General features: G+C 39.7%; 1 protein-coding gene across 5 annotated transcripts in view; it reads right to left on the minus strand.

Annotated features, from left to right (window-relative positions):
* The window catches only part of NR1H4 (nuclear receptor subfamily 1, group H, member 4), a 94,111-nt gene that overhangs the window by 28,705 nt on the left and 39,071 nt on the right, over window positions 1–26,335 (minus strand). The window contains exons 1-3 of one of the 5 annotated variants that reach the window (XM_011966638.1): window positions 23,635–23,766; window positions 15,988–16,353; window positions 65–205 (exon numbers count right to left, since the gene is read on the minus strand). In XM_011966638.1, the coding sequence (XP_011822028.1) occupies window positions 65–205; window positions 15,988–16,353; window positions 23,635–23,743 (616 nt within the window). In that variant the 5' untranslated portion in view covers window positions 23,744–23,766. Of the gene's footprint in view, window positions 1–52; window positions 206–15,987; window positions 16,354–23,634; window positions 23,767–26,335 lie in introns of those variants that run through there. The other 4 variants (XM_011966637.1, XM_011966640.1, XM_011966639.1 and 1 more) reach the window with 4 other exon arrangements.

The raw sequence follows: 26,335 nt of genomic DNA on the forward strand, positions 1-26,335 counted from the left end.
ATCTGCCTCCTTAAGAGATTTTTAGTGAAATGTAATTGCTTGAAGTGAATACCTGTATACATACATTCAGCCAACATTCCCATCTCTTTGCATTTCCTTAGTCGACACTCTTGACACTTTCTTCTCATGTACATATCCATCACACAGTTGCCCCCGTTTTTACACTTGTACACGGCATTTTTGGTAATGCTTCTCCTGAAGAAACCTGTGGGAGAAACACTGAAAAGTGTAAAAAGTCCTCTTACAGCTTCTCAGGAAAAACACAGGTTGAGAGATGCCAGGACATTTTCTCACAAACTGCTAAAGAGCACCCAGGCCACCCTTGAGCACATCAGTGACAAATACTTTATATGACATTGTGTTGTCGAGAAGGCTGTTGTTTTTAATTTATCTTTCAGAAATAAAGACAAGTTTGAATTATAGCCTCTCTTAGGAAAAATGTGAATTTGTTTTCTAAGATAAATTACTTTCATAGATCTTTACTGGGGGACAATTCTATGCCACTGAGCACTAAGTGCCAAGGGTACAAAGGCAAACAATTCACCCCTGGGCTCCGAGAGTTTAAAGGTTGGCTGAGGACAAAGACACACAAACAACGAAACAAGTGGAATTACATGTTGTCTGGGCTCTAAAAACTGCATGGCGGCAGAGCAAACACACAGACTCCTCAGTTTGGGATAAAGAGGTCAGGATAGGAAGTGAGCATTGAGCTAAGTTTTGGAAAGTGAGTTGCTGTTAACCAGGCATTCAGGGAGAAAATGGCATTCAAGGTTTCAATTCAGTACTTCATATGCCAGCCTGGCATAATAATAAAAATGCCAACCTTGAGCTAAAAGCAAACATCTCCCCCAAGAAGGCATAGCACAGCTGCAGCCTATTAGCAGGAAAGATGCCTAGAGTGAAAAAGGGAGGTAACCGGCTTCAACTCTACTGCTCCATTTCCCCACTTTCTGCTTTCTCCTCCATCTGACTAACCATAGTTCCTGACACTTTCAGAGTCAAGGAGGCAGTGTCGAATAGGGAGAGGACTGTGAGAGAGGTAAGAGAGGAAATGACAGGAAGGCAGTTACTGGACTAGTGTTGCTGTAAGCCGGTTTGTGTGTAGCAAGTTTTCAAAGTTGACTCTCCATTGGGTTGGGTTCTTTAGAGATTTCTCATCTTTGGGATACTTTCATCTGAACTTTGTTTTTTGTTTTTTGTTTTTTTGAGACAGAGTCTCACTCTGTCAACCAGGCTAGAGTGCAGTGGCACAATCTTGGCTCATGCAGCCTCTGCCTTCCGGGTTCAAGCGATTCTCCTGTCTCACCCTCTGGAGCAGCTGGGATGAAAAGTGCCACTCACCACTCCCGACTAATTTTTGTATTTTTAGTAGAGATGGGGTTTCACCATGTTTGCCAGGCTGGTCTCAAACTCCTGACCTCAAATGATCTGCCCGCCTCAGCCTCCCAAAGTGCTGGGATTACAGGCATGAGCCACCACACCCAGCCTCATCTGAACTTTTTTGATGAGGGCAAATACATCTCTATTCTAGCCCATGGTATGTGTCTCCTTCAACATCTAGGAATTTGGCGATTCACTCCACGATTTTTACACTGAGGTCACTCCTTGTGGTTCTCTTGACATGGACCTAAGATAACCCCATAATGGCTTTCTCTGATCTAGCAATCTCTGTGGAGCAGAGAAATCTCTCCCACTTATCCAGGAGCAGTCAGCCACCCAGCTTCCTGCCTTTCAACTTCTCAGGTGAAAGTGAGACACAAAGTCCCCACGTCTATCAGCTTCAGGGGATACATGTCAACCTACTCAAGTAATCATCTTGAAGAGTCTTTCATTGGGCTTGGAGCAATAGGACCTCTTCAGTATACATTTTGGGGACACAAGGGGACACCATTTTCCAATCCTCAAAAAGTTACTACACGTTCCAGTGGTGGCCCGAGGGACAGACACTCCCACTTCCAACATTCTCCTTTGTAGTAGGGATGTAAGATTCACACAGCACACTAGTCACATGCTCCAAAATCTTTACAAGACCTCTCTGTAATTTCCAACTCCTGATCTCTTCATTCTCTCAAAATAAGTGACATGTTTAACTGGTTCTTGAATATCCACTGTGAAATTTCTGCCAGATGGGCTCACCTTGGAATGTAGCATCTAGTGTCTTCATGTCTCTATCAAAACTGAGAGGAGTCCTTCTTATTTTAACAGACTGTTGGAATAATATCTAACATTTATTAAGCACTTAGTAGCTATTGTTTGAACAACTTTACCTCCATTTACTGATTTAATTGTCATATCAATTTTATGATGAAGATAGTATTATTTGTCCCCATATCATAGATGAAGAAAAAAGGTACAGAGAGTTTAAGTACCTTGGCCATGATCACATGGTTAGTAGTGGGCTAGGAAGGTTCAAACCCAGGCAGTCATGCACTAAAGCCTGTACTCTTAACCACTGTCTTGCAATTACCACCCTTGGGTCACAAGAGAGTAAAATAATTTACTGTTAAGTAAAAACTATCTGAAAGCTGCATTCTCTGACCTGGGAAATACCAAGATGAATAAGACATTCCTTGTCTTCAGAGTTGCATACTTAGTTGGAATAAACAGAAGTAAATTTACAGCATAATACAAAATATAAGTAATAAGATAGCTAAACAAGGAATAAATTATTGAAATGTAGAAGCAGGTCCACACCATATGCTTGTAAAGATTGTGCCACATTTAAGGAGGAGAGGCAGCAATTACATTGCACCCATGTAGAGCTGCATATTTCTTATGACAATTTTCCAGCAGAAGGCACTTAAAAATTGTTCTAACAAGGTAAGTATAATATAACGATTTCCTAACTGCTAGAAGTCAAGTGCCTCGAAGAAAAGGCATTGCATAGATTGGGAGTGATCCTGATTAATTAAGAGTAGCCAGAATCAGGGAGAGGTCCGTGAAGGAAATAGAATTTGATTTGGGCCTTGAAGAATAAGTAAGGTTTTAGAAACATGGACCATGAGGGAGGAAAGACACTCAGAAAAATGAACAAACAGGGTGTTATGAAAATTCCAAGAAAGGGTGGATACTCCGTCTTGGTGGCAGTAAGGTAGAGTATGGAGAGAATTAGTGGGAGACGGGTAAGCAGTTGTAGTAGGAACAGAATCTGATGAAGTGTCCTTGAATACCAAGCAAAGGAATTGAGTCTTTACCATGTTGAAAGAGGAAAGCCATTAAAGGCTTTAACAGGGGAGAGTATGACTTAACCTGTATGTTGGGAAGCTCCTTGGAGCAAGGTAAAGAAAGGTGAAATGGGTATTGGAGACTAGAGACAGGAGACTATTGCCATAATACAACTGAGAGGCTACCAATGTCTGAACTAAAGTGGGACAGAATAGAAAAGAGGAAACAGAGAGAATATCAGACTTTGGTAACTCGTGAAATATGAAAACAGAGGCTGAAGGAAAAGTTAGAGATGTCAAGGTTAAGAAAGTCACGGACTTGCTTGTGAATTTTTCAGATGGTGTAAATTTCAGTAGGAGAGATCTTAACATTTTCCTAAATGTCAAATCCAACCAAATAAAGTCTAAAAAAAGACTTTGTGCTGCGGATCAGTGTTGATATTGAGAGTGCAAATACCAAAGCATGCATTTTAAGAGACTAAAAGCAAAAAGAGGACTTTTTCTTTCCTGGTACCAAATCATGACCTCAATGTCCTCTTGAGCCTACATGAGTCAGCCTTCCTACTAATAATCTTCTGCCCCTCCCAGGAATGATTTCCTTTAAAACTGTCATAGATACTGATAGACAGCTTAATAGTTAACAGAATAAAACTCTTTCTTCCAAGATGAGTCAAAGGAACAGTGCGTGGAATCATTCTGCAGGGTTTTTTGACTCTGGTATTAACTGAAAAAGAAATCATTATCATCTCAATAGTTGAATTAATTAGCTTTCACTCTGAGATAGCAACACAATATTATCATTATATCATTTAAATATGGGTACATATACTGTATTTATACTTATGCAAATCTATCTATACACATAACTCTGCCTCTGTCTTGCTCTTTCTTGTGCATATTCAACAATGCTCATATCAGAAAAGTCATTTGAAAATGAATGGAAAGGAAATTCACTGAGGAACAGAGCCTTGCTAGTAATACAGGATGAGTAGACAGAGTTGGCATTGCCATCTGGGGAATGTGTAGCACCAGTGGGATCCCTGGGGTAGCAAGCAAACAGCTAGAGGATGGTACTTTTATATGGATTCCTCAATTCTGCAGAATATTGCACACTGCTTTTCTACCTCTATTTTTTTTTTCTTTTCCGAGATGGAGCCTTGCTCTGTGGCCCAGGCTGAAGTGCAGTGGCATGATCTCAGCTCACTGCAACCTCTGCTTCCCAGGTTTAAGCAATTCTCGTGCTTCTTTATACTGGTGGAAGCCACATACCACACCCTATTCTCAAGTCATACACACATATGTGTACATACACATGCACGTACCAGACTCCAGTGACTGATATTGGTAGCCACTGGTAGTAGGCCACCCACTACTTTGCAATCAATAAAATATTGGTTGATGTTGTAAAACTTTAAGGGTCTACAAGCTTTTAAAATAGCAGCAAACACACAGAGGTGAGTAATTAGATATCTTTCCATTCAAGATGACCTAAATGGAGACAGCTTCTAGATCTGTCTCCATATATACAGCACTTATTTTGTGTCAGGCGCTGTTCTAAAATGGTAAATGGCAATTCATTTCCTATTCATAACAATCCAATGAGGCAGATACTATTATTATCGCTTTCTTACCAAAGAGGAGACTGAGTTACAAAGAGGTTAATTTGCTCAAGGTCCTGCAGAGAACAAATGGTAGAGTTCAGATGTGAACCTTGATAAGCTCACCCTCTGCACTCTTTTTATTTTTTATTTTTTTAGACAAGGTCTTGCTCTGTTGCCCAGGGTGGAGCGCACAGTGCAATCATAGCTCACTGAAGTCTCAAACTCCTGGGCTCGAGCGATCCTCTCACCTCAGCCTCCTGAGTAGCTGGGACTACAGGTGCACCCCACTATGCCCAGGTATTAATAATTTTTAAATTTTGTGTAGAGACTGAGTCTGGCTATGTTTTCTAGGCTGGTCTCAAACTCCTGGACTCAAGCAATCCTCCTGCCTCAACCTCCCAAAGTGTTGGGATTACAGGCATGAGCCACTGTACCCAGCTGACTCTGTGCTCTTAACCACTGCCTTATGCTGTCCTTTTAGTAGGAAGTTTACATTTTTAAAAATTATCTTGAGACATGAATCTACCCAAGTTTTACACAGCATGGCAAGTGCCAGCCCATAACAAACTTGTTACCTTCCCCAATTTGAGTTCATAAATGATTGTTTTGCAATAATTGTAGGAACATTAAGATGAACAGATAACTGATCAAGGTATTTATGTGTGCTTTGTTCTTGCTTCTATTGCTTTTTCATTTTCTTTTCCATCCCAAGAGGGCAGAAACTCTTCTTCACTTGCTGGCACAAAAGCTGCAATGTTTCTGTCTCTAAATAAAGATAACTCTCACATACGATTTTTGTTTTCAACCTCTCATTGAAACGGTTATATTGGATCATCTCAAAGATGTTGAAGGTGGAGGTCAATGCTTGTAGAATTGGGAATGGGATGAGTCTGGGAGGTTCTGTGAGTATTGAACCAGCACTAATAAAGAGCTTCTAGAGGAGTGACAGATCTCCAATGATGTAGTTCTGAGATGAGGACAGGAAGATACTAAGAACCATGGCCTTGAAAACCCTGGGGTAAGATGTCCATGCTGGACTGTGGCTGAGTTGTTCATATTCAAGGGACCAATTAAAATTTGAACATGATCCTGAGGTTTGCGCACGATCCTGGAGGAAGGAGTATTCTCAAACACAGACCAAATGAATTTCACATCAGCCGGGAGAGTTATGAGCTTAGAAGAGATTAAATTTGATTTAGAGAAATATAGGAATATAACACATCTTACATCACAAAGCGTTTCTAAAAGGTTACACATAATGCATATAGAAGACATAGAGGTGACTACTTAAAGAACTAAGTGAAAATGAACTAAATGGATATGAAAACGCAATTTATCAAAATGTATGGGATGTGGCAAAAGCAGTGTTTACGAGAAATTTATAGCACTAAAATGCATATATTGATTAAGATCTAAAATCAATAATCTAAGCTTTCACTTTAGGAAGCTAGAAAAGAACAAATTAAATCCAAAATAAGCAAAAAAAAAAAAAAAAAGTAAACTTTAGAGCAGAGATCAATGAAATTGAAAGTAAGAAAATGATAGAGAAAAATCACTGAAACCAAAAGCTGGTTCTTTAAATAGATCAATAAAAATTAATAGATTCACTAAAATAGATCTATAAAATTAATAAGGCTAGGCTAACCAAGCTCAGCAAGGCTAACCAAGAAAAAAGAGAGAGAGAAGACACAAATTACCAATATCAGAAATGAAGGAGAGGCCCATCATTACTAATCCCATGGACATTAAAAGGAAAATAAAGAAATACGAATAACTCTAAGCCTGCCAATTTGATAACTTAGATGAAATTCCTGGAAACATATACCCTACCGAAACTCAACAAGGAGAAATTGGTCATCAAAATAGGCCTATACTATTAAAGAAATTGAATCAATAATTAATAACCTAAAACAGAAAGCAACAGGCCCAGATGGTTTCACTGGTTTATTCTGTCAAGCATTTAAATGTCAAGAATTTAAAGAAGAAATGATACCATTCTGTACAATCTCTTCCAGAAAACAGAAGCAGAGGGAACACTTTCTAACTTACTTTATGAGGCCAGCATTACCCTAATACCAAAACTACACAAAGACATTATAAGAAAGCAAAGCTACAAATTCATATCTCTTTTTCTTATTTTGCTTTTTAAATTTAGTGTGTTAGCATTTGTTTTTGTTTATTTTTATTTTTCTCTGGCATTGTGTTTTGACTCTATTATAAAGATTAGGTCATCAGGTGGGCTTTGGAAGTTGTATTCTTTTGAGATGATCTGGACCAAGCTTTTAATCAGCGTTTCCCAAATTTGAGCCTACCTTGGGACACCCTGACACCAAGCCCTATCATTCAACATACTGCAGGACCTCTCAGGCATCTCTGCTGAGGATACCCCTCCTGGAAACTACTGGCTCATCAAGACCATCGACCAGGGTAACTTGGCAACCATGAAGTTGGCCTGACACACCCTAACTAGGAAAGAGGTAGTTGTGCAGATCATTGATAAAATCAAATGGAACTCCTTCAGATTCCAGAGACTGTACAAGAACTGCATGCTGCTGTGCATGCAGCCCCAGTGGGACCAAGAGAACTCAGTGCAGTGGAAGATGGAGGTGTGCAAATTGCTTTGGAGATATCTCAACCAGTTTCCATTTAAGCATATATCCCAGACTTCCAACTCTTTTAACAGCATTGTCTCCAAAATAACTGATGAGTTTAAGCTTTATAAGGCTGCCAAGAGCCACCTGGGAGACAAGAGGAGGGGCTGGCCATCCTCCCCATATCCCCAAGCCTTCCACCTCAACACTCCCTCTTCAAAACTGCAAAGATTGGAGAGGTGTGTCCTCCAGGGCATTTCTTCCCACCAGTCTCTTCTTTTTTTCTTCCATGTTTGTTGGGAGGGAAAATGGTATTACAGAAATAAATAAAGACCATCCACACAACGGCTGGGTGCAGTGGCTCACGCCTGTAATCCCAGCACTTTGGGAGGCAGAGGCCGGTGGATCACGAGGTCAGGGGATCGAGACCATCCTGGCTAACACCGTGAAACCCTGTCTCTACTAAAAGTACAAAAAATTAGCCGGGCTTGGTGGCAGGCACCTGTGGCCCCGGCTACTCAGGAGGCTGAGGCAGGAGAATGGCATGAACCTGGGAGGCAGAGCTTGCAGTGAGCTGAGATCGCGCCATTGCACTCCAACCTGGGCGACAGAGCGAGATTCTGTCAAAAAAGAAAGCAAGAAAGCAAGAAGGCAAGAAGGCAGGAAGGCAGGAAAAAGAAGGAAAGAAGGAAGGAAAGAGAGAGAGAGAGAAAGAAAGAAAGAAAAAGAAAGAAAGAGAGAAAGAAAAGAAAGAAAGAAGAGGAAGGAAGGAAGGAAAGGAGGGAGGGAGGGAAAGAGAAAGAAAGAAAGAAGAAAGAAAGAAAGAAAGGAAGGAAAGGAAAGAAGGAAGGAAGGAAGGAAAAGAGAAAGAGGAAAGAAAGAAAAAACAATACAAAACGCAAAGAAAACTGAAGTGGTTCTTAGGGGTTGCCTGTAGGAGCAGGTGAAGAGGGTAGGGCTGGGGCTTTTTCCTAATGATATGCCTTTCTTACCATTTGACTTTGGAATCACGTGCACTCATTGCTTTGACAAAATGCTTACTAAGTGATGAAGGAGTCTAAAGGAGTAGAAAGCAAAAACCCACTGACACCGTCAGACCTACTGGATGTCTACTGAGAGGATGAGGACAGAGGTTATGACGCTCTGCTGGCGCTTGGTTTTGGATATCTTCAACAACTATTTAAAGTGCCAGGTAGGCAAACTCCCAGAAGCTGGTGGCCCACAGTGACCAGTACCTGCTCCCAGCATCTTCCCTGGGGTTCCTAGGGGTGTTCTGGGCTCCTAATAGGTGAATTCCAGCACTGGGAGGTGCCTGATGCTGCTTGTAGCTGCCTGAGCCCAAGTGAATTCGTTTGTTCTGTGGGGTTAAACCTTTCACCTCCAAACTCCTGCTTAAACGCCTATTTCCACTTTTTCTTGGGTGTAGATTTGTAACTTTTCTCATTTAGTAATTTATGCTTTAGGACGTTTCTTTTAATCACTACTCATACATATTGTTTATATGTTTGCTTTAAACATGTTCTCTTTTTTAAATTTAGTTTTTATCATCTTAGTTTGTCTTGCCTCATCACCTATGTGTTTATATGGAATATCAGTTCATGTCCCCTGGAAATTATCTTGTTACCATTGCATTTTTCTCTATCTTCTTTTCGATACTCTTTTACTGATTTTATATTTCTTAATCTTTTTGTTTGCTTGACTGTTTTCTCTTTTTGTCTACTTTAGCTCAGTTATGTAGACTGTTTTTCTGCTTTTGCTTTAGAATGGTGACTATGAAGGCAACAATTTGGTCTGGTTTGCTCACCAAGGCATCTCCTATGCTTAGAATACAGCCTGGCATACAAATTGGTACTTAATAATACTTGCTGAATAAAGAATTGGGTTAATTAATAGGAATAGGGAGAGTTTTGAAAACAGTGTATGACCCCAACTGGGGAGGCTGGATGAACAGAGGAATACGAAATAAGAATTCATCAACAAAATAGCATCTAATGATTATTGAGCACGTAAGAGTGCCAGGTACATCATGACTAAAACCCCAAAAACAAATGCAACAGAAACAAACAAATAAATAAATGGGACCTGATTAAACTAAAAAGATTCTACACAGCAAAAGAAATAATTATCAGCGTGAACAGACAACCCAGAGAATGGAAGAAAATATTTGCAAACTATGCATCTGACAAAGTACTAGTATCCAGAATCTATAAGAAACTCAAACAAATCAGCAAAGGAAAAAACAAGTGATCTCATCTAAAAGGGGACAAATGACATGAATAGACATTTCTCAAAAGAAGACATACAAATGGCCAAAAAACACATGAAAACATACTCAGTATCACTAATCATCGGGGAAATGCAAATTAAAATGACAATGAGATACTACCTTACTTCTGCAAGAATGCCCATTTTTAAAAAGTCAAAAAATAATAGATGTTGGTGTGGATGTAGTGAAAGGGGAATGTTTTTCACTGTTGGTGGGAATGTAAATTAGTACAACCTCTATGGAAAACGATATGGAGATTTCTTAAAGAACTAAAAGTAGACCTACCATTTGATCCAGCAATCCCATTAGTGAGTACCCAAAAGAAAAAAAGTAGTTAGATAAAAAGACACATGCATATAAATGTTTATTGCAACCTAACTCACAATTGCAAAGATATGGAACCAACCTAAGTGCCCATCGACCAATGAGTGGATAAAGAAACTGTGGTATATATACACCATGGAATACTATTCAGTCATAAAAAGGAACAAAATAATGTCTTTTGCAGCAACTTGGGTGGAACAGAAGGCCATTATTCTAAGTGAAGTAACTCAGGAATGGAAAACCAAACGCCATATAAGCTATGAGTACGCAAAGGTATACAGAGTGTATAATAGACTTCAGAGACTCAGAAGGGAGGAGGGGAGAGAAGTGTGGGATAAAAAAATACATATTGGATAAAATGTATACTACTCTGGTGACACATACACGGAAATCTCAGAATTCATCACTATGCAATTCATTCATGTAACAAAACACCACTTGTACAACTGTGCCCCCAAAAGCTATTGAAATTAAAAAAAAAAAAAAAAACTTTTTAAAAAGAGTGCCAGGTACTGAGCAAGATATTTTAAAAACAATATCCATTTTTTAAAATTCACAATAACTCACTGATAATAGTAATAATAGCAGGCAATGATTGAGGATTTTCCATTGGGGAGAACTGTGTTAAGTACTTTACACACATCAATTTATTTAACCCTCATGACAATCTATAGATACCTGCTACAAAAAGACTGTCCTGAAGATTAAATGAATTAGTACATATAAAGCCCCCCAGAACAGTTCCTGCACATAGTAATCACTTGATATAGGTTATCTATCAACATGATTATTACTATCATCATCATCACCACATCACCAATATTACCATCATCACCATCATCATCACCATCACCACCATCATCACCATTATCATCACCATCATCACCATCATCATCATCATCATCATCTCCTCATCCTTATCATCATCTTCATTGTTGTCCTTATCTTACAGGTAAGGAGTCTAAAGCTCGGAAAGGTTAAGTAATTTAGGACACCTGGGAAGACAATCAGCTGGGATAGGGAACCATGTTGTTTGCCCTCAGGGTCCTACTCTTCCCATGATTTTCATGACACTTACTACAAAAGGCTTCCAATGCAGTGAAATAGTTTGGAACCCCATCTTGCACCATACTCCAAGATAACTTGACCTCTAGAATTCATTAGGATCATTATTCAATTGTTTAAAATCAGACCTCACTTGATCTTAAATAGAATGTCAATAAGTTTATATATAGGTCAGCACTCCTCAGCTTTCACAAATGTCCGTAAACAAAAGATCCTTTGGAAACACTACATCTATTCTATACTGGAATAGTTTCAATAATTTTGGAAGCTTTTTTAAAACTTCAAAGCTAAGTCTAATGCTGGTTCACGATCTTATACAAAAATATATTCAGAAAGGCAGTAGGGTCACTCATTTACTCAGACAGTATCTTTTAGGAATTCTACCATTTTCTGATGTGTGTAGACTCTCTTGGCATTGAAACGAATGTGACAGACACTGACCTATTTGGAAATGCAGCCATTTGAAATTTTCAGTCAGATGCTGATCGGTCTTGTTGGTTGAGGTTTGAGGTTTGAATCAAAACTCATTCAGACATTAGCACATTTCCAAAAGCCTCACTGATAACTGAGGGCAAAAGAAAGCTCTTGATTTAATCTAGTGCTGGGAAAGTGGCAGTCATTGTCACTGTGCGCGATGCTTGTGTTCCAAAGTTATTACTTAAAAAAATTGAAAACCATCATTTCTCTCATTGATGCCATAAATACTTATGACAAATAAAAACACCAAAGCAAATTAAAATATTTTTAGTGGAACCAGATAAAGAGACCAATGTAATGAGGAAATTTAACCCTGATCTTTGTTTTGTTTCTAAGGTTTCTTTTTTTTTTTAAATTCTCTTGTGTTTTCTTTGTTTTAAGTATCACAGGTCTGACAAATCTCCAGTGAAATCCTAAAGCAAGAGAGCTGGTAAATTCTAATATATAATACAATATAAATCTTGTACAATCCACAAAAATGGCCTGCAAAATACATAATATCCCCATTTTGCAGATCTGAGGCTCAGAGAAAGTAAGTGTTGTATAGTCTTTAAGGATTAGCTAGCTCTATATCTACTGCACCTCCCATCTAGTCTAGTTCACATCCTATTACCAGAGGCAGGAACTTGCCCGGACTCCCTTTGCAGCTAACATGGTGGATATGATTTAAGCTCTTGTAAGACATTTAGAAAGTAGAAGCAAGCTGTTCTGTTGTTTCTACTGGTAAGAGGGATGGTGGAGTTTTGCTGTGGCAGCATCCTGGCTTCTAGTCGCTAGCTTTGAGGGTATTGAAAGGCAGGGGGCAGGGTATTCATCATTTATAGCTGCACATTTGGCAGGCAAGCCCCGGCTCTGGAGCTAGTGATTGCCAGTGAAGGCAACTTCCTGATCCCTAGATGGCAGCTGAGGCAGTGTCTTCCTGGAGCCAACAGTCCTGAGGTGGCTTCCTGAGTCCCCATCTTCTTGCTTTTGGCAGAAGAGCAACCGGCAGGCCAGTTCTGCAGTGCGGCTCTGAGCGTCTTCTGGAAACTCAGCATAGATCCTGTTACTTTGACTCTTCCAACTTCTGTATTAATTCCTTTCTGCCTGAATTGTTGGTTTCTGTTTTACTTCGCTGAACTCTAACCAGTAAATATTAAGTAACTTGTTTATTCAGCCAAGAAGTGCAGAGCCTAGATTCAACGTGAGCTTGCCAGCCCCCAAAGCTCACGCTCCCTTTGATGGAAAGCTACAGAGTAAAATTTGCTTTGCATCTGCTGAGTGCAGATATCCAAGAGATGTGCACGGGGGAAGTGGGCGACGGGGTCAGTGGGGATACCAGGTTGACTGAGCAGCTCTCACAAGACCTGCAGGCATGAGGCATTGGTCCTCTGATGTGCACTCCACCCTATTCTGTCCTTCTCCTCTGGTTTTCCTCACAGCCCTTCCTCATTCCTTATTCACTAAGCTGGGATAATTTTCATTTGTTTTCACAGGAGAACGCGTAAGGAAGACAAAGGAGCCTGTTTTTGGCTTTTCAGTCACCAGAGCTTAAGCCCCCAAATCCTAAAGACCAGATAAAACTTATTCAAGTCAGGAGGAAGCAGAAAACTAAAGAGGAAGTCAAAGAGCTAAGACAAGTTAGGTACCTGAGAAGGTCCTGAGCTCTGTCCCTCCCAACTCCCTATCCCCAGACAGAATTCTAGGATAGGTGGATTGAGAGATGATAGAAACTCTATGTCATTTGGGATCCTAGAAGACGAGGATTCTTGTGCCCTTTCCTGGGTAGAACTGGAAAAAACCCTAGGGTTCTCTGCACCCAGCATGGCATAGAGCAGATGAAATGGCGGCATGGTTTCTCTGGGCAGCCAGGCATCCCAACACAGCACTGAGGCTACATCAGAACCCACTCACCTGAGCTGAATGAAGGAGACAGACAGGGCCAGACGTGATGGAGGAGTGTGCTCAGGACCCCAGGATGATGCCACAGAGACCTTTCCCACTGGTGACTGAATACCAAATAGAACAGCACTCTAACAGATCTCGGACTGTGTCAACAGCTGTGGCACCAAGTCCCACCCAGTCTCACAGCTGTGAGACCAGAGCCCCACTCCCCAGTGCCCAATCCCTCCACAACCCTACCTTAATCCTGGTACTCAGATAAACCCCCAGAAGAATTTTGGCTGGGGTGAATGGAATGATCCTGAATAAAATGAAATAAAGTTTCCACTAGAGCTTGAGACTGAATTAAATCCAATTAAAAAAAATAAAGTTACATTTCTCTCACATATGGGCTGTGAGTTGAGTCTTGTGCTCACTCACTACACAGTTTCCAGTTAATTTTTACTCCAACCCTTAAGAGTCATGGGTCAAGGCCAGGCGTGGTGGCTCATGCCTGCAATCGCAGCACTTTGGAAGGCCGAGAGAGGTGGATCACTTGAGGTCAGGAGTTTGAGACCACCCTGACCAACATGGTGAAACCCTATCTGTACTAAAAATACAAAAATTAGCTGGGCGTGGTGGCTGGTGCCTGTAATTCCAGCTACTTGGGAGGCTGAGGCAGGAGAATCACTTGAACCCAGGGGGTGGAGGTCGCTGTGGGCCGAGATTGCCACTGCGCTCCAGCCTGGGTGATAGAGTAAGAGTCCATCTCAAAAGAAAAAAAAGAGTCATTGGTCAAGAACAGTGTTCAGCAAACTGCAGCCAGCCGTTTTTGTTTTTTGTTTTTTGTTTTTAATTTTCCTGCCTATTTTTGTAAGTAAAGCTTACTGAAACATAGCTATGCTAATTTTCTATGTGGCTGCCTTTGCACTCCGGTAGCAGAGTTGATTAGTTGCAACAGAGGCTGCCGTGGTGTGAAGCCTGAACTTGTTACTGTCTGGATGTTTACAGAAAAAAATGTGCCAATCCCTGGTATAGAACATGGGCCCTGCCTGGCTCCAACCCATCCTCTCCCTTACATGCTTGTCCTTTTCCTGACACCATGGGGGCAAAGTCTCAAATCAAAATCAATGGAAAACTTTTGTCTTTCTCTGCTGTTAAAAATATACTTATGTCCAAATCCAGCTTCTCCTTCCTAAACCTCCCCAAAGGTTGGCTCTCTTCTGACTACTTTCTTCGTCTCCTTTTCTTCTGTGATCCTGCACTTCCTTGTAGATTTCTATCTTGATTCCTTCTATTCTATATCCTTTGTGGGTTTCTCTTCCCCTGACCACCTTTAAGGTAAGTGTTTTCTAGGGTTGTCCTTGGCCCACTGGTCTCACTCCATTTACCCTGCCATGCCCCAGAACTCTTTGCAGGTGGACCAAGTTTCACTTGGTCATAAGCACAGTTCACAAGACAGAAAGACAAATTCACTTCTAAGGAGATAAGCCATTCAAGGTTAGTGATTTCAGGGGTTCATTCCCTTGGCTTAGATAACAACTGATACCTTAACACCCAAACAGACTGTTTGGTTTTCTTCCTCTCGCCACTGAATTAGTCAATATTACCCTTGAGCAGACAACTGAAGAGCAGAATGATCACTTAGTAGACAACCAATAAAAGGCATCATAGCCTGGTGGTCAATCATATATATATAGGCTCTGGAGTTAGATTATAAGCTACAGTTTTGAAGCTCTTATTAGCTATGAAAACTTGGGTAAGTAGATTAACGTCTATGCTTCAGCTTCCACTTCCATAAAATGGGCATAAGGCACTCAACACCACTAATCATTAGGAAAATGTAAACCAAAACTACAATAGGTAGCACCTCACTCCATTTAGAATCACTATCAAGAAATCAAAAGATAAGTTTTGGCAAGGATGTAGAGAAAAGTCAACCCTTACTGCTGGTAGGAGTGTAAATCTGTGTAGTCATAATGGAAAACAGTATGACGTTTCCTCACAAAATTAAAACTGTAACTACCATGTGATCCAGGAATCCCACCACAGGGTATATCTCCAAAGGAAATGAAATCAGTAAGTCAAAGAGATATCTGCACTCCTATGTTTATTGCAGCATTATTCACAATAGCCAAGATAGGGGATCAACCTAAGTGTTCATCAATGGATGACTGGATCAAGAAAATGTGGTATGTATACATAATGGAATACTACTCAGCCATAAAAAAGAATGAAATCCTGCCATTTGTGATAACATGGATGAGCCTGGAGGATATTACATTAAGTGAAATAAGCCAAGCACAGAAAGACAAATACCATAAAACAACAAAAACAAACAAAACCTACAACAAATTCAATTTAATCAGAAGTTCCCTTTAGCTATGTGTGAGGTTGTGAAAAGGAAAAAAACTAAATACTCCAACTAAGCTAGATACTCTAACAGTCTTAAACATTAAGCTAAAAACTCTAATAGTCTTTTCCTACAGATCTGTGACTGCACAACAAAGGTGAGGAGGTAGGAGCAGAGAAGGAGAAAATGGGAAGTTGCCTGGGAAAAGGGAAGCAACTAGTTCAGGGATTTCAACAACCAATACAGTAAAATCTGAAAGAGAAAACTGCCAATCAAAGATGCTTACCTTTGCACCCCTCACAGGTCAGTGCATTATAGTGGTATCCAGACGCTCTGTCTCCACAAACAACACACAGCTCATCCCCTTTGATCCTCCCTGCTGACGCGCCCATGCGGGGCTTCTTTGTTACAGGCATCTCTGCTACCTCAGTCTCTCCCTGGTAGAGAGACTCAGCTGGCATTCGCCTGAGTTCATATATTCCAGGAGAGTACCACTCTTCAGGCTGCTGGGGGTAGAAACCCAGGTTGGAATAATAGGATGATGAGGAAATCTGTGGTTGAACTTGGGGAAACTGAACATTGCTGTATTGAGAGTATGGTTCCACTTCCAGGTTCTGTCCCAGAGGACCTGCCACTTGTTCTGTTAAAACACCTGAACAAAAGTGACAACAAAACTGGAATGAATGTCATCATTCTGGAAATTAGAGAGGCAGTTTGGCGTAATGGTTAGGAGTGTGGGCTCTAAGAAAAGATTGAAACATTTAACTACATAAAAGTTTACAACTTTTTAAGAGTATATATACATAATATAATTAAATGACAAATTAAAAATGTTCTGCAACATAGAGGACAGAGTCATCTCATTAATGTATAAACAGCTCTTGAAAACCAATAAGAAAACATTTGAGAAGCTATGGAAAAAGGGATAAAGGAAAGGAATAGTTTTAGAAATATAAACGTAAGTGTTTTGTAAATGAAAAAATGTGCTCACCTTTGCCAATAATTAAATTTAAATTGAAACTAAAACATTACCGTTTTCATCTTCAAATGTGTGAGAGTTTAAAAAGTTTGATTATACACACTGTTGGGGAAACAAATACTTTTTGGGGGAAATTTGTGAATATTTTCCAGTTTTTTAAACTTCAATGTCCTTTTAACCCAGCATAAATTTTCCACTGCTTGAAAATTTATTTTAGAAATATCCTTGAACCTCTATGAAAAAGTGTTTTGTAAAAATATTCACTTGCAGCAAATTTGCAGAGCCATAAATTGGAAAACAATCTAAATATTCATCCATATGAGTCTGGTCAAATAAATTTGTTATATCCATACACTGAAATATTAAGTAGATGTAAAACAATTATTTAGATTTCTATGTGCTGTCATGGAAAATTTCTACAATAAGGTGCTATATGAAAAAGGCAAGCAATAGACCAATGTGTATATTCACATGGGTATTAAACACTAATGGGGGGTGGGTGTGTATGTGTGTGTGTGTGTGTATGTGTGCAGGTGTGTGTGTGCAAAGGCAAATTTCTGCATGATACAGAAGAAAGTAGGTGGTGGTGACTGTGAGAAGTGATATTTTTACATTATATTCTGGGAGAGAAGATTGCATAATTTTTTTTACTGTTTGTAGTTTTTGCCACGTGTATATGTATGCGTTATTTTAATCATTATAAAACAAAGGAGGAGCTTTAAAAAAAGAATACAGTGCCTGCAATCTATCTACTGTATTCAAATTCCTGCTCTGTTACTTACAATCTGTGTGCAGCTGGCAATTCCTTAATGTCTTTAAGTTGCAGTCTTCTCCTAATAAAACAGAGAATAATAATACCTACCTCACTGGGTTGATATAAAGATTATATGAGATAATGTGTGCCAAGTGCTTTGCTAAATGTTTGGCACACAGGAAGTGCTCGATAAATTATAGCTGACTTAAAATAGGAATAATAATTATTATTCTTACTACCATCATTATTAAAGGAGCCCCTTATTTAGAAAACCTCTAGGTAATAGAAAACCATCAGGTTATGAAAATGCTTCTATTTCCTGGAAACATCAACTATGGCTCTTTAAAAAATAAAAATATTTAAATTATGCAAATGCTGAAAAAATAGACATAAATAAGAGATAGGAAAGTTTACAAATGTGTCTGACTCTTCCAAATGTTGTCAGACAATTGTAGACCAAAATTCCAGTTCCATCTCTTACGAACAGTGGGACTTTGAGCAAATTATTCAAACTATTGATAAACATCGGTTTTCATGGCAGCAAGTTTGGGATGATAACATCGATATCAAGGGTTAGGCTGAGGAATGAATGAGATGATACAGATTCACAGTTCCTTATCTGAAACCCTTGCAGTCATATGTGTTTTAGAAGTCAGAATTTTCAGGATTTTAGAACAGAATACTGTGCTATTTATATATCCCTCCCAGCACAGTCTGGAACAGAACCCAGAGTCAAATACAGCAATATTTTCCACAGTGAAATATATGAATATTCACAGTCAGTGCAATAAGTAAAGACTATAAATAGTTTCACATTCATTCAGGTCAGGTTCTGTCACCAAAAAAGTGTGTGCCAAACTTTTAGAAAAACGTGGTTTTTTGGGGCTTTGGGGATTTCGAATTGGCAATGCTCTTTGCTGTGCTCAAAAGATAGTTGAAACGATTACTATAATTATTATGATTACTATCACTATATTTTGCAGAAAACTTTTATAGAGTTCTTTGTAGCGGCAGGCACTTGTATGTTCTCATTTATTTCTCACAAAACCCTATGAGTTAGGTAACATTATTATCCCCCACTTACAAATGAGTACCATGAGACACGTAGAAGTCAAGCAACTTTACTCCTACCTACCTAAGTAGATGCGATTTGAGCTCTAGGAGTCTAATCTCAAAGTCCATGCACCGAATTGCTGCTCTCTGGGGGTAATTTCAGGTGTGTGATGCTTAAAAACATGATATTCAAAGCCCCTCTCTGCATCCTCCTACTTGCGTTTGTTACCCCCTTCTTGGCCTCCGCTTGCATATAACGGGTCTGCAGGTTTCTGCATCACCCTACCCTTGCTTTCTTTTCCAGCCATTTTGCATGTTTGGATGTCTCTGTTTCTTGAATGTGTCTTGCTGCTTCCAGACTCAGGATTTCTCCCACCTGCTGCTTCCTGAGCCTGGAATGGTTCTCAACACAGCCAACCCCTCCCAGGGCTTCATCTCATTAATGTCCACTTATCTCTACATTCCCTGTAGGTATTGCTTCTCTTGGGAAGTTTTCCCAACAGAAAAGGTTACCAGGTCCCTGGGAGTCATGTTCCTGAATCTAGTTATATGGCATTTAAAAACCGTTACTTACTCTACCTGGGCTCCCTCTGTTTATCTGTAAAGAAAAGACTCCACCCTAGATGATCTTCTAAATCTTCTTTACATCTAAAAGTCTCCATAAGTATATGACTAATAGTTTATGAACATTAGAATTCAGGGCTTTTCTACCCTGGCAAAGTTCAGAATATACATATTACATGTTGAAAATAATGCTTTCTGCATTAACCCAGGAAATGATTGACAGAGCACATGGTATACAGTATCTGGACAAAAATCAATTTCCTTTCCTTCTGTCTGACTTATCCATATAAAAATAGCATACGCTAGGTACGGTGGCTCACGCCTGTAATCCCAGCACTTTGGGAGGCCGAGGTGGGTGGATCACGAGGTCAAGAGATTGATATCATCCCGGCCAACATGGTGAAACCCCGTCTCTACTAAAAATACAAAAAAATTAGCTGGGCTTGGTGGTGCACACCTGCAGTCCCAGCTACTTGGGAGGCTGAGGCAGGAGAATCACTTGAACCTGGGATGTAGAGGTTGCAGTGAACCAAGATCACGACACTGCACTCCAGCCTGGCAACAGAGCAAGACTCAGTCTCAAAAACAATAACAAAACAAAATAAACAACAACAACAAAAAAGAGTATGTCTAACGGACAAAATATTTTAGAAATGGTGCCTTGTCTTACCACCACAAAATGGAAGGGGAAAAATACGGAACTATTACACAAAAAGAAAAGATAAAAATAAGCAAAATCCTGATCTATTTCATCACCAAATACGATGAAAATTTCTGGAGTGAACGGAATTGAAAAAAACTAAAAAGTATTAAAAGCATTTAGTTTCACTTACACTTAGACTTTATCCTCTAACCTATCTTATTCCCTTAACTCCCCTTCCTCCCTCAGCCCAACTTCTCTCTGCCACAGCTCTAGTAAGGATAAGTAATTTGCCCAAGATCAAAAACCGATAGAATCTGGATTCTGTAGCATCCAAGGAAATGTGTACAGTTTTTTTCCTCCTCATATGACAATTCTAAAATCTTTAAGCATTATTTCAATAAAATAATTATTTTCATAATCAAGAAACACAAAGGAGTCCCAAGTCAAGTCAGATAATGATATCACTGTCATATCACTCTCTGGAATAATCTAGATCAAAATGGAAAGTTTTCACAAAGATACAGATAATATCATGCTAAAACAGTAGGACATCAGTAAAAATATGAGAAAAGTACACAATAATATTAAATAATACTTCTATTCTTGGCCAGATGCATTGGCTCATGCCTGTAATCCCAACACTTTGGTAGGCCAAGGTGAGTGGATCACCTGAGGTTAGGAGTTCGAGACCAGCCTGTCCAACATGGTGAAACCCCGTCTCTACTAAAGAAACAAAAATTAGCTAGACATGGTGGCAGGCGTGTGTAACCCGGCCACTCGGGAGGCTGAGGCAGGAGAATCACTTGAACCTGGGAGGCAGAGGGTACAGTGAGCCAATATCGCGCCATTGCTCTCCAGCCTGGGCAACAGAGTGAGTCTCCATCTCAAACAAAACAAAACAAAACAACAACAACAACAACAAAAAACCTTCTATACTCAAAGCCCATTCACTTCTAGCATTTCATAGTGTGTCCCCTAAATTTCCACAAATAGAGAAGTAATTATGCAGGAATCTTACAACCAAAGAACCAGCATGGCCAACATATTCCAAAATGGTTGGACTAGGACAACTTCCACCATTAACTGACCATGAGATCTTAACTGGCTAAGCTTTTCCTATTTCAATCTCTTCTGTAAAAATGGGACTGTTGCTATCTCAGAAGATAGTTTTGAGTGTAAAATACGGTTGTTGAGAAGCAGTTTTGGTAAGTCGAGTGTCATTAAAAGACATGTTTCCTAAAGAATCTAGCAAAATCCTGATTTTAGTGATAGTTAATTGATAGTTAATAAGTAATTATTAACACATAGTCTGTCTTGATGATATAAGTATTAGGATAGTTCTTTCATTACAAATATATATTTATAAACATATGCTCATGCTCTGTGTGTGTGTGTGTGTGTGTGTGTGTGTGAGATAAACACTTGCTATTTAGCAGTCACTGTGTTAGGGTCTGAGGATATGAAAGTGAAAAGACACATATGAAGGCCCAGCCTTTCTCTTGTTTGTGTGTTTTGGGAAGTGGGGATGTCAATGGTTGGGACAAAAATAAGTAAACAAGTAAACAAATACAACATTGTCTGGCAGAAAATAAGATGTGGAGGGAGTAGAGGTGTTTGACTTTAATTTAGAGTATGCTTTCTGAAAAGGTAAATTTATTTCTGTTTTGATACAATTTAAAAGGGAAAATACATATTAAAATTTACATTTAGGAATTTTTATTTTGGAATTAGTCTATCAAAGAGTATGAGAATTAGGATTCCTTTGTGATGGTTCTCCATGAAAGTTTAGGAAAGAGTTCTTAAATGAGAACACATGGATGGACTCCAGGGGAGTCTGAGAAGCCCTGAAAATAAAGTAAAATTTTTCTAGATAGACAGTCTCCAGGTTTCAACACCTTCTCTAAAGGAGTGTCATCTGAGGGAACTTTCTGAGGTGATAGAAGGGTTCTATGCCTACCAATACGGTAGCCGCTAAACCACATAGGGATATTGAACCCTTGGAATGTGGCAAGTGATACTTAGAGTCTGAATGTTAAATTTTATTTAATTCTAAGTTAAAATTTAAAGTTGAATAGCCACATGTGGCATATTAGCCAGTGCAGCTCTAAGGAGTCTGGGACCAGAACCACTGTACCCCCAAATGGGAAATCAGGTTTGCATAAAAACAATGGCCCTCTCCCATAATCTCACAGTGAGTTTCTGATGCTCCTGAGAAAGGGTCCAGTTTATATCCAGCTTTTCATCCCTGGCAGAATGCTGACCATAGTAAATGTTTAATGAATGTCTCTGTTGAATTGCAGTGCCTAGAAAAGTTGCTTTTTCTGCCTTACTTTATTTCTTAATCCATGGTTTCTTCACTAAACGGCAAGGCTTTACCGCAAAGTTGTTTGCTATTCCTGGCATTGGGCCTTTGTGATGTTAGTGCCTCTCCCTGCCTTGTCAGCTGATCACCTACTTCTGGTCACCTACAGCAGGAGGCCTGCCCCAGTTCCCCCAGGTGGAATTCACCTCTCCTACCTCTGTACACACTTCTATTATGGCACGTATTGGAAGTATATACAATCATTTCTTTTGTTTACAGGCTTATCTTCCACGCTGAACTTGAGATGGTATGAGATACTGCCTAAGAGTGCCCTCTGAGCAGACAAATCTGGATTCAATTCACCCACAACTTGTTAGGGATATGAACCTGGGAAAGACATGGAACTTCTTTAAGCTTCTGTTGCTTCCTTTACAAAGCTGAAATGATGTAGTGCCTGCATGAGAGACTATAATAAAGACGAACTAAGACAAAGAATATAAACTGCATAGTGCCTGACACCACATAAACATGCATACTTTTGTGATTGTTGTGATTCGTCTGTGAACTCTTTGATGGAAAATATTAGATTATATTCTCTTCTTTATATTCCTGGCATCTAACTCAATGCCTGACACATAGTAAATGTTTATCAAATGTTGGTTAAATTGAAGTAAATGGGAAATTTGCTTCCCTGGCCTTCCAACTCATTTCCATTTCTAAATACGGTGTCGATCACTTTTAAACATCACATTTAAACAAAATGGTATGCTACCAAGTCTGTGAGCAAAAACATGTTCACAATGATCATTTTTATAAAAATGATTCGAGTTTTTTCTTGCTGGAAATATAAAAGATGAATTTATGTTTTAAAAAATATTAAAATATTTATTTTAATTATAAACTTTTACATTATACTGTTTTAATTATAATCTATGTTTTAATTCAGAGAAAACCAAGAGCCTGGGCCTAAAGCTCAACTCTGTGTTTATCTGATTTTTTATGGACTGTTGGAAGAAACCTGTTGTGAAACTACTTCATTAATTTGTGTTTCCCAAACTCTTCATTTCTTTTTACCACAACCTACAGTTTTAGATACATTTTATCTCATATCCCCTGTACATACTCATACATATGTAACTGAAACAAGATTTCATGAAATACCACTTGTCTTTACTCCTTGAGGGACACTCTGGTATTTCTATTCTATTATGTTCTAATCCAGTTTTTAATGCTGGTCAGAAGACACTAAATAGATTTTGTGATCCCCTGGGAACTGAGACTTGCCATTTTAGGAACACTGCATTAAACAATGTGTGTTAAAATGTTTTTTCAAGTGTCCACTGATATCAATGTTAGAACTGTCTAATGTTTGGTTTGGAAGAATAGTGATAATTTGACATAATAGTCTATGAATAATTTTAAGGGAAGCATCCTTAGATTTCATCCCAATAAGATATTTGTCTGTTTAGAATCCAATAAAAATCACTCCAACCCAAACTCCCACCCCAGTCTTCTGGGTCTGACTGAGCCACCATCTTTGACAGACATCTGTTACTGTCATCTCCAACCAAAGTCCCCAGATTTCCTCAGTCCAGTTGCAAGAGCACGACCTGAGAGCACCTGTGAACGGTGTCCTACCTTTTGCGGGCTTCATACTCATCATTTCCGTGAAAAATCCTGATGGTGTACAGCTGCAGTGAGGACTAATTTGAATTGGATTTTCTAACTCCTGAAACTGCATTACCATTCTTAGCTTATTCACAGCAACTGAAAATGAGACTAGGTAAGGAGTGAGAGAGGACAGAGGTTGTGTGGTTTACTGATTAACTTCATTACGGAGCAGAATATTTGTAAATGTTTATGAGAAAAGTCCTCAATGCCAAATTGCCTAGTAAGCTGGAAACCAGTCTCTTAGATAAACATTTTGGGGGAGCACTTTTCCAGTTTAAGAACTTTTAGAGGGTAGGTTTCTGTTCAGTGGCTCTAAAACTGGATTTGGAGGTCAAGTGCCATGCTTCAGGTCCTGACATTTGTTCCCATCAAAAGGTGGCAGAATGGTATGATTTAAAATGGAATGGTATGATTTAAAATGGAAGCATTTTAAAGCATAATGCTTCATGTGATTTGGCTGCGTCCCCACCCAAATCTCATCTGAATTGTAGCTCCCATAATTCTCATGTGTTGTCGGAGGGATCCAGTAGGAGATAATCAAATCATGGAGTTGGTTTCCCCGACACTGTTCTCGAGGCTGTAAGTCTCACAAGAGCTGATAGTTTTATAAAGGGTTTCCCCTATCGCTTGGCTCTCATTCTCCCTTGCCTGCCACCATGTAAGACATGCCATCTGTAGTCCCAGCTGCTCAGGAGGCTGAGGCAGGAGAATGGCGTGAACCCAGGAGGCGGAGCTTGCAGTGAGCCGAGATTGGGCCACTGCACTCCAGCCTGGGCGACAGCGCGAGACTCTGTCTCAAAAAAAAAAAAAAAAAAAGACATGCCTTTCAGCTTCCACCATGATTGTGAGGTCTCCCAAGGCATGTGGAACTGTGAATCCATTAAACCTTTTTCTTTATAAATTACCCAGTCTCAGGTACGTTTTCTTTTTTTAAGATGGAGTCTCACTCTGTCCCCCAGGCTGGAGTGCAGTGGCGGGATCTCGGCTCACTGCAAGCTCCGCCTCTTGGGTTCACGCCCTTCTCCTGCCTCAGCCTCCCGAGTAGCTGGGACTACAGGCACCCATCACCACGCCCGGCTAGTTTTTTCTGCATTTTTCGTAGAGACGGGGTGTCTCTATGTTAGCCGAGATGGTCTGGAACTGCTGACCTCATGATCCGCCTGCCTAGGCCTCCCAAAGTGCTGGGATTACAGGCATGAGCCACCGCGCCCGGCCCTCAAGTGTGTTTTCATCAGCAGTGTGAAAATGGACTAATACAATGCTTAACAGCGTGATGCATGCAGGCCAGATGACCTGGCCCACTGTTGTATAGGTTTACATCCCAGTAACCCCATCATAAGTTGAAAATATCATAAGTAAAATGCATTTAATGCACCAAACCTACCAAACAGCATAGCTTAGCCTAGCCTACCTTACATATGCTCAGAACACTTACATTAGCCTACAGTTGGATAAAATTATCTAGCACAAAGCCTCTTTATAATAAAGAACTGGATATCTCATGTAATGTATGGAAAACTATGCTGAAAGTGTCTCTTTCACACCATTGTGAAGTCTAAAAATAGTAGGTTGAACCATTGTAAGATGAGGATGTATATATGTTGAAGCCTTAAACCCCAGTACCTCAGAATGCGACCTTATTTGTTGATAGGGTCATTACAGAGAAAATCAAATTAAAATTAAGATCCAATATGACTTGTATCCTTATAAAAATTGGAAACTTGGTTACAGAGACAGAAACACAGAAAGGGAAGTTGATGTGAACACATAGAGAGGAGACGACCATCTGTGGGCCAAGGAGAGAGCCCTGGAGCAGATCCTCCACCCACAGCCTTCAGGAAGAGCCAACCCTGCTGACAATTTGATTTTGGACTTCCAGCATCCAGAACTATGAGATAATTTCTGTGGTTTAAGCTACCCAGTGCATGTTACTTTGTTACAGCAACCCCAGCAAACTAATACATCCAGGCTGTCTTGGCACGTATTGGCTCTGTGGACAATGGACAAATTCCTGAACCATTTTCTGCCTTGATTTCCTTGGTTGTAAAACGAGGTTGATAACTATATAACCTCAAAGAATTATATGTGATTATTAACTAAAATAGTATTTATAAAATGCTTAGCACAACAGATGGCTACCCGTCATCACTATGTTGATGTTATGATTGCTTAGCTTTGGACTCATGTTGTACCTTGGGTTGCTTATTGAACAGGAATAATTCTATTTTTTACTCTGCAGCATAACTTTTGGACATCAAGCTTAAGTCTACTGGTTGTTTTTTAAAAATGAGGGCTTTAAAAGGGGACTCAGTTGATCCAGGGTGGAGCCCAGGCATAATGTAGCCAGATGCACTGTGTAACCTTACATGAGTCTCTCAGCTTCTGTGGGCCCCATTTGTCCACATCAATAGATGGTAAAACACAGATAATAATTCTTGCCCTACTTAGGCCTGTTCTGCAGATAAAATGAGATAGTAAATATGAAAGCAGTTTTAAAAGGCAAAGGTGAGCTATACAAGTGGAATAATCATTGCCAAGACATTTCTATAGCCTTCACAAGTTTCCAAAGTGGTTCCATATGCATTATCTCATCAGATCTTCACTTGCACCCTTTGAGGGAGGCATTATTTCTAATTTCCACTATCTTTAAGCCTATTTCTAAATATAT

This window comes from Mandrillus leucophaeus, unplaced genomic scaffold (assembly GCF_000951045.1).
Source record: "Mandrillus leucophaeus isolate KB7577 unplaced genomic scaffold, Mleu.le_1.0 Scaffold768, whole genome shotgun sequence".
NCBI classification, from domain to species: domain Eukaryota; kingdom Metazoa; phylum Chordata; class Mammalia; order Primates; family Cercopithecidae; genus Mandrillus; species Mandrillus leucophaeus.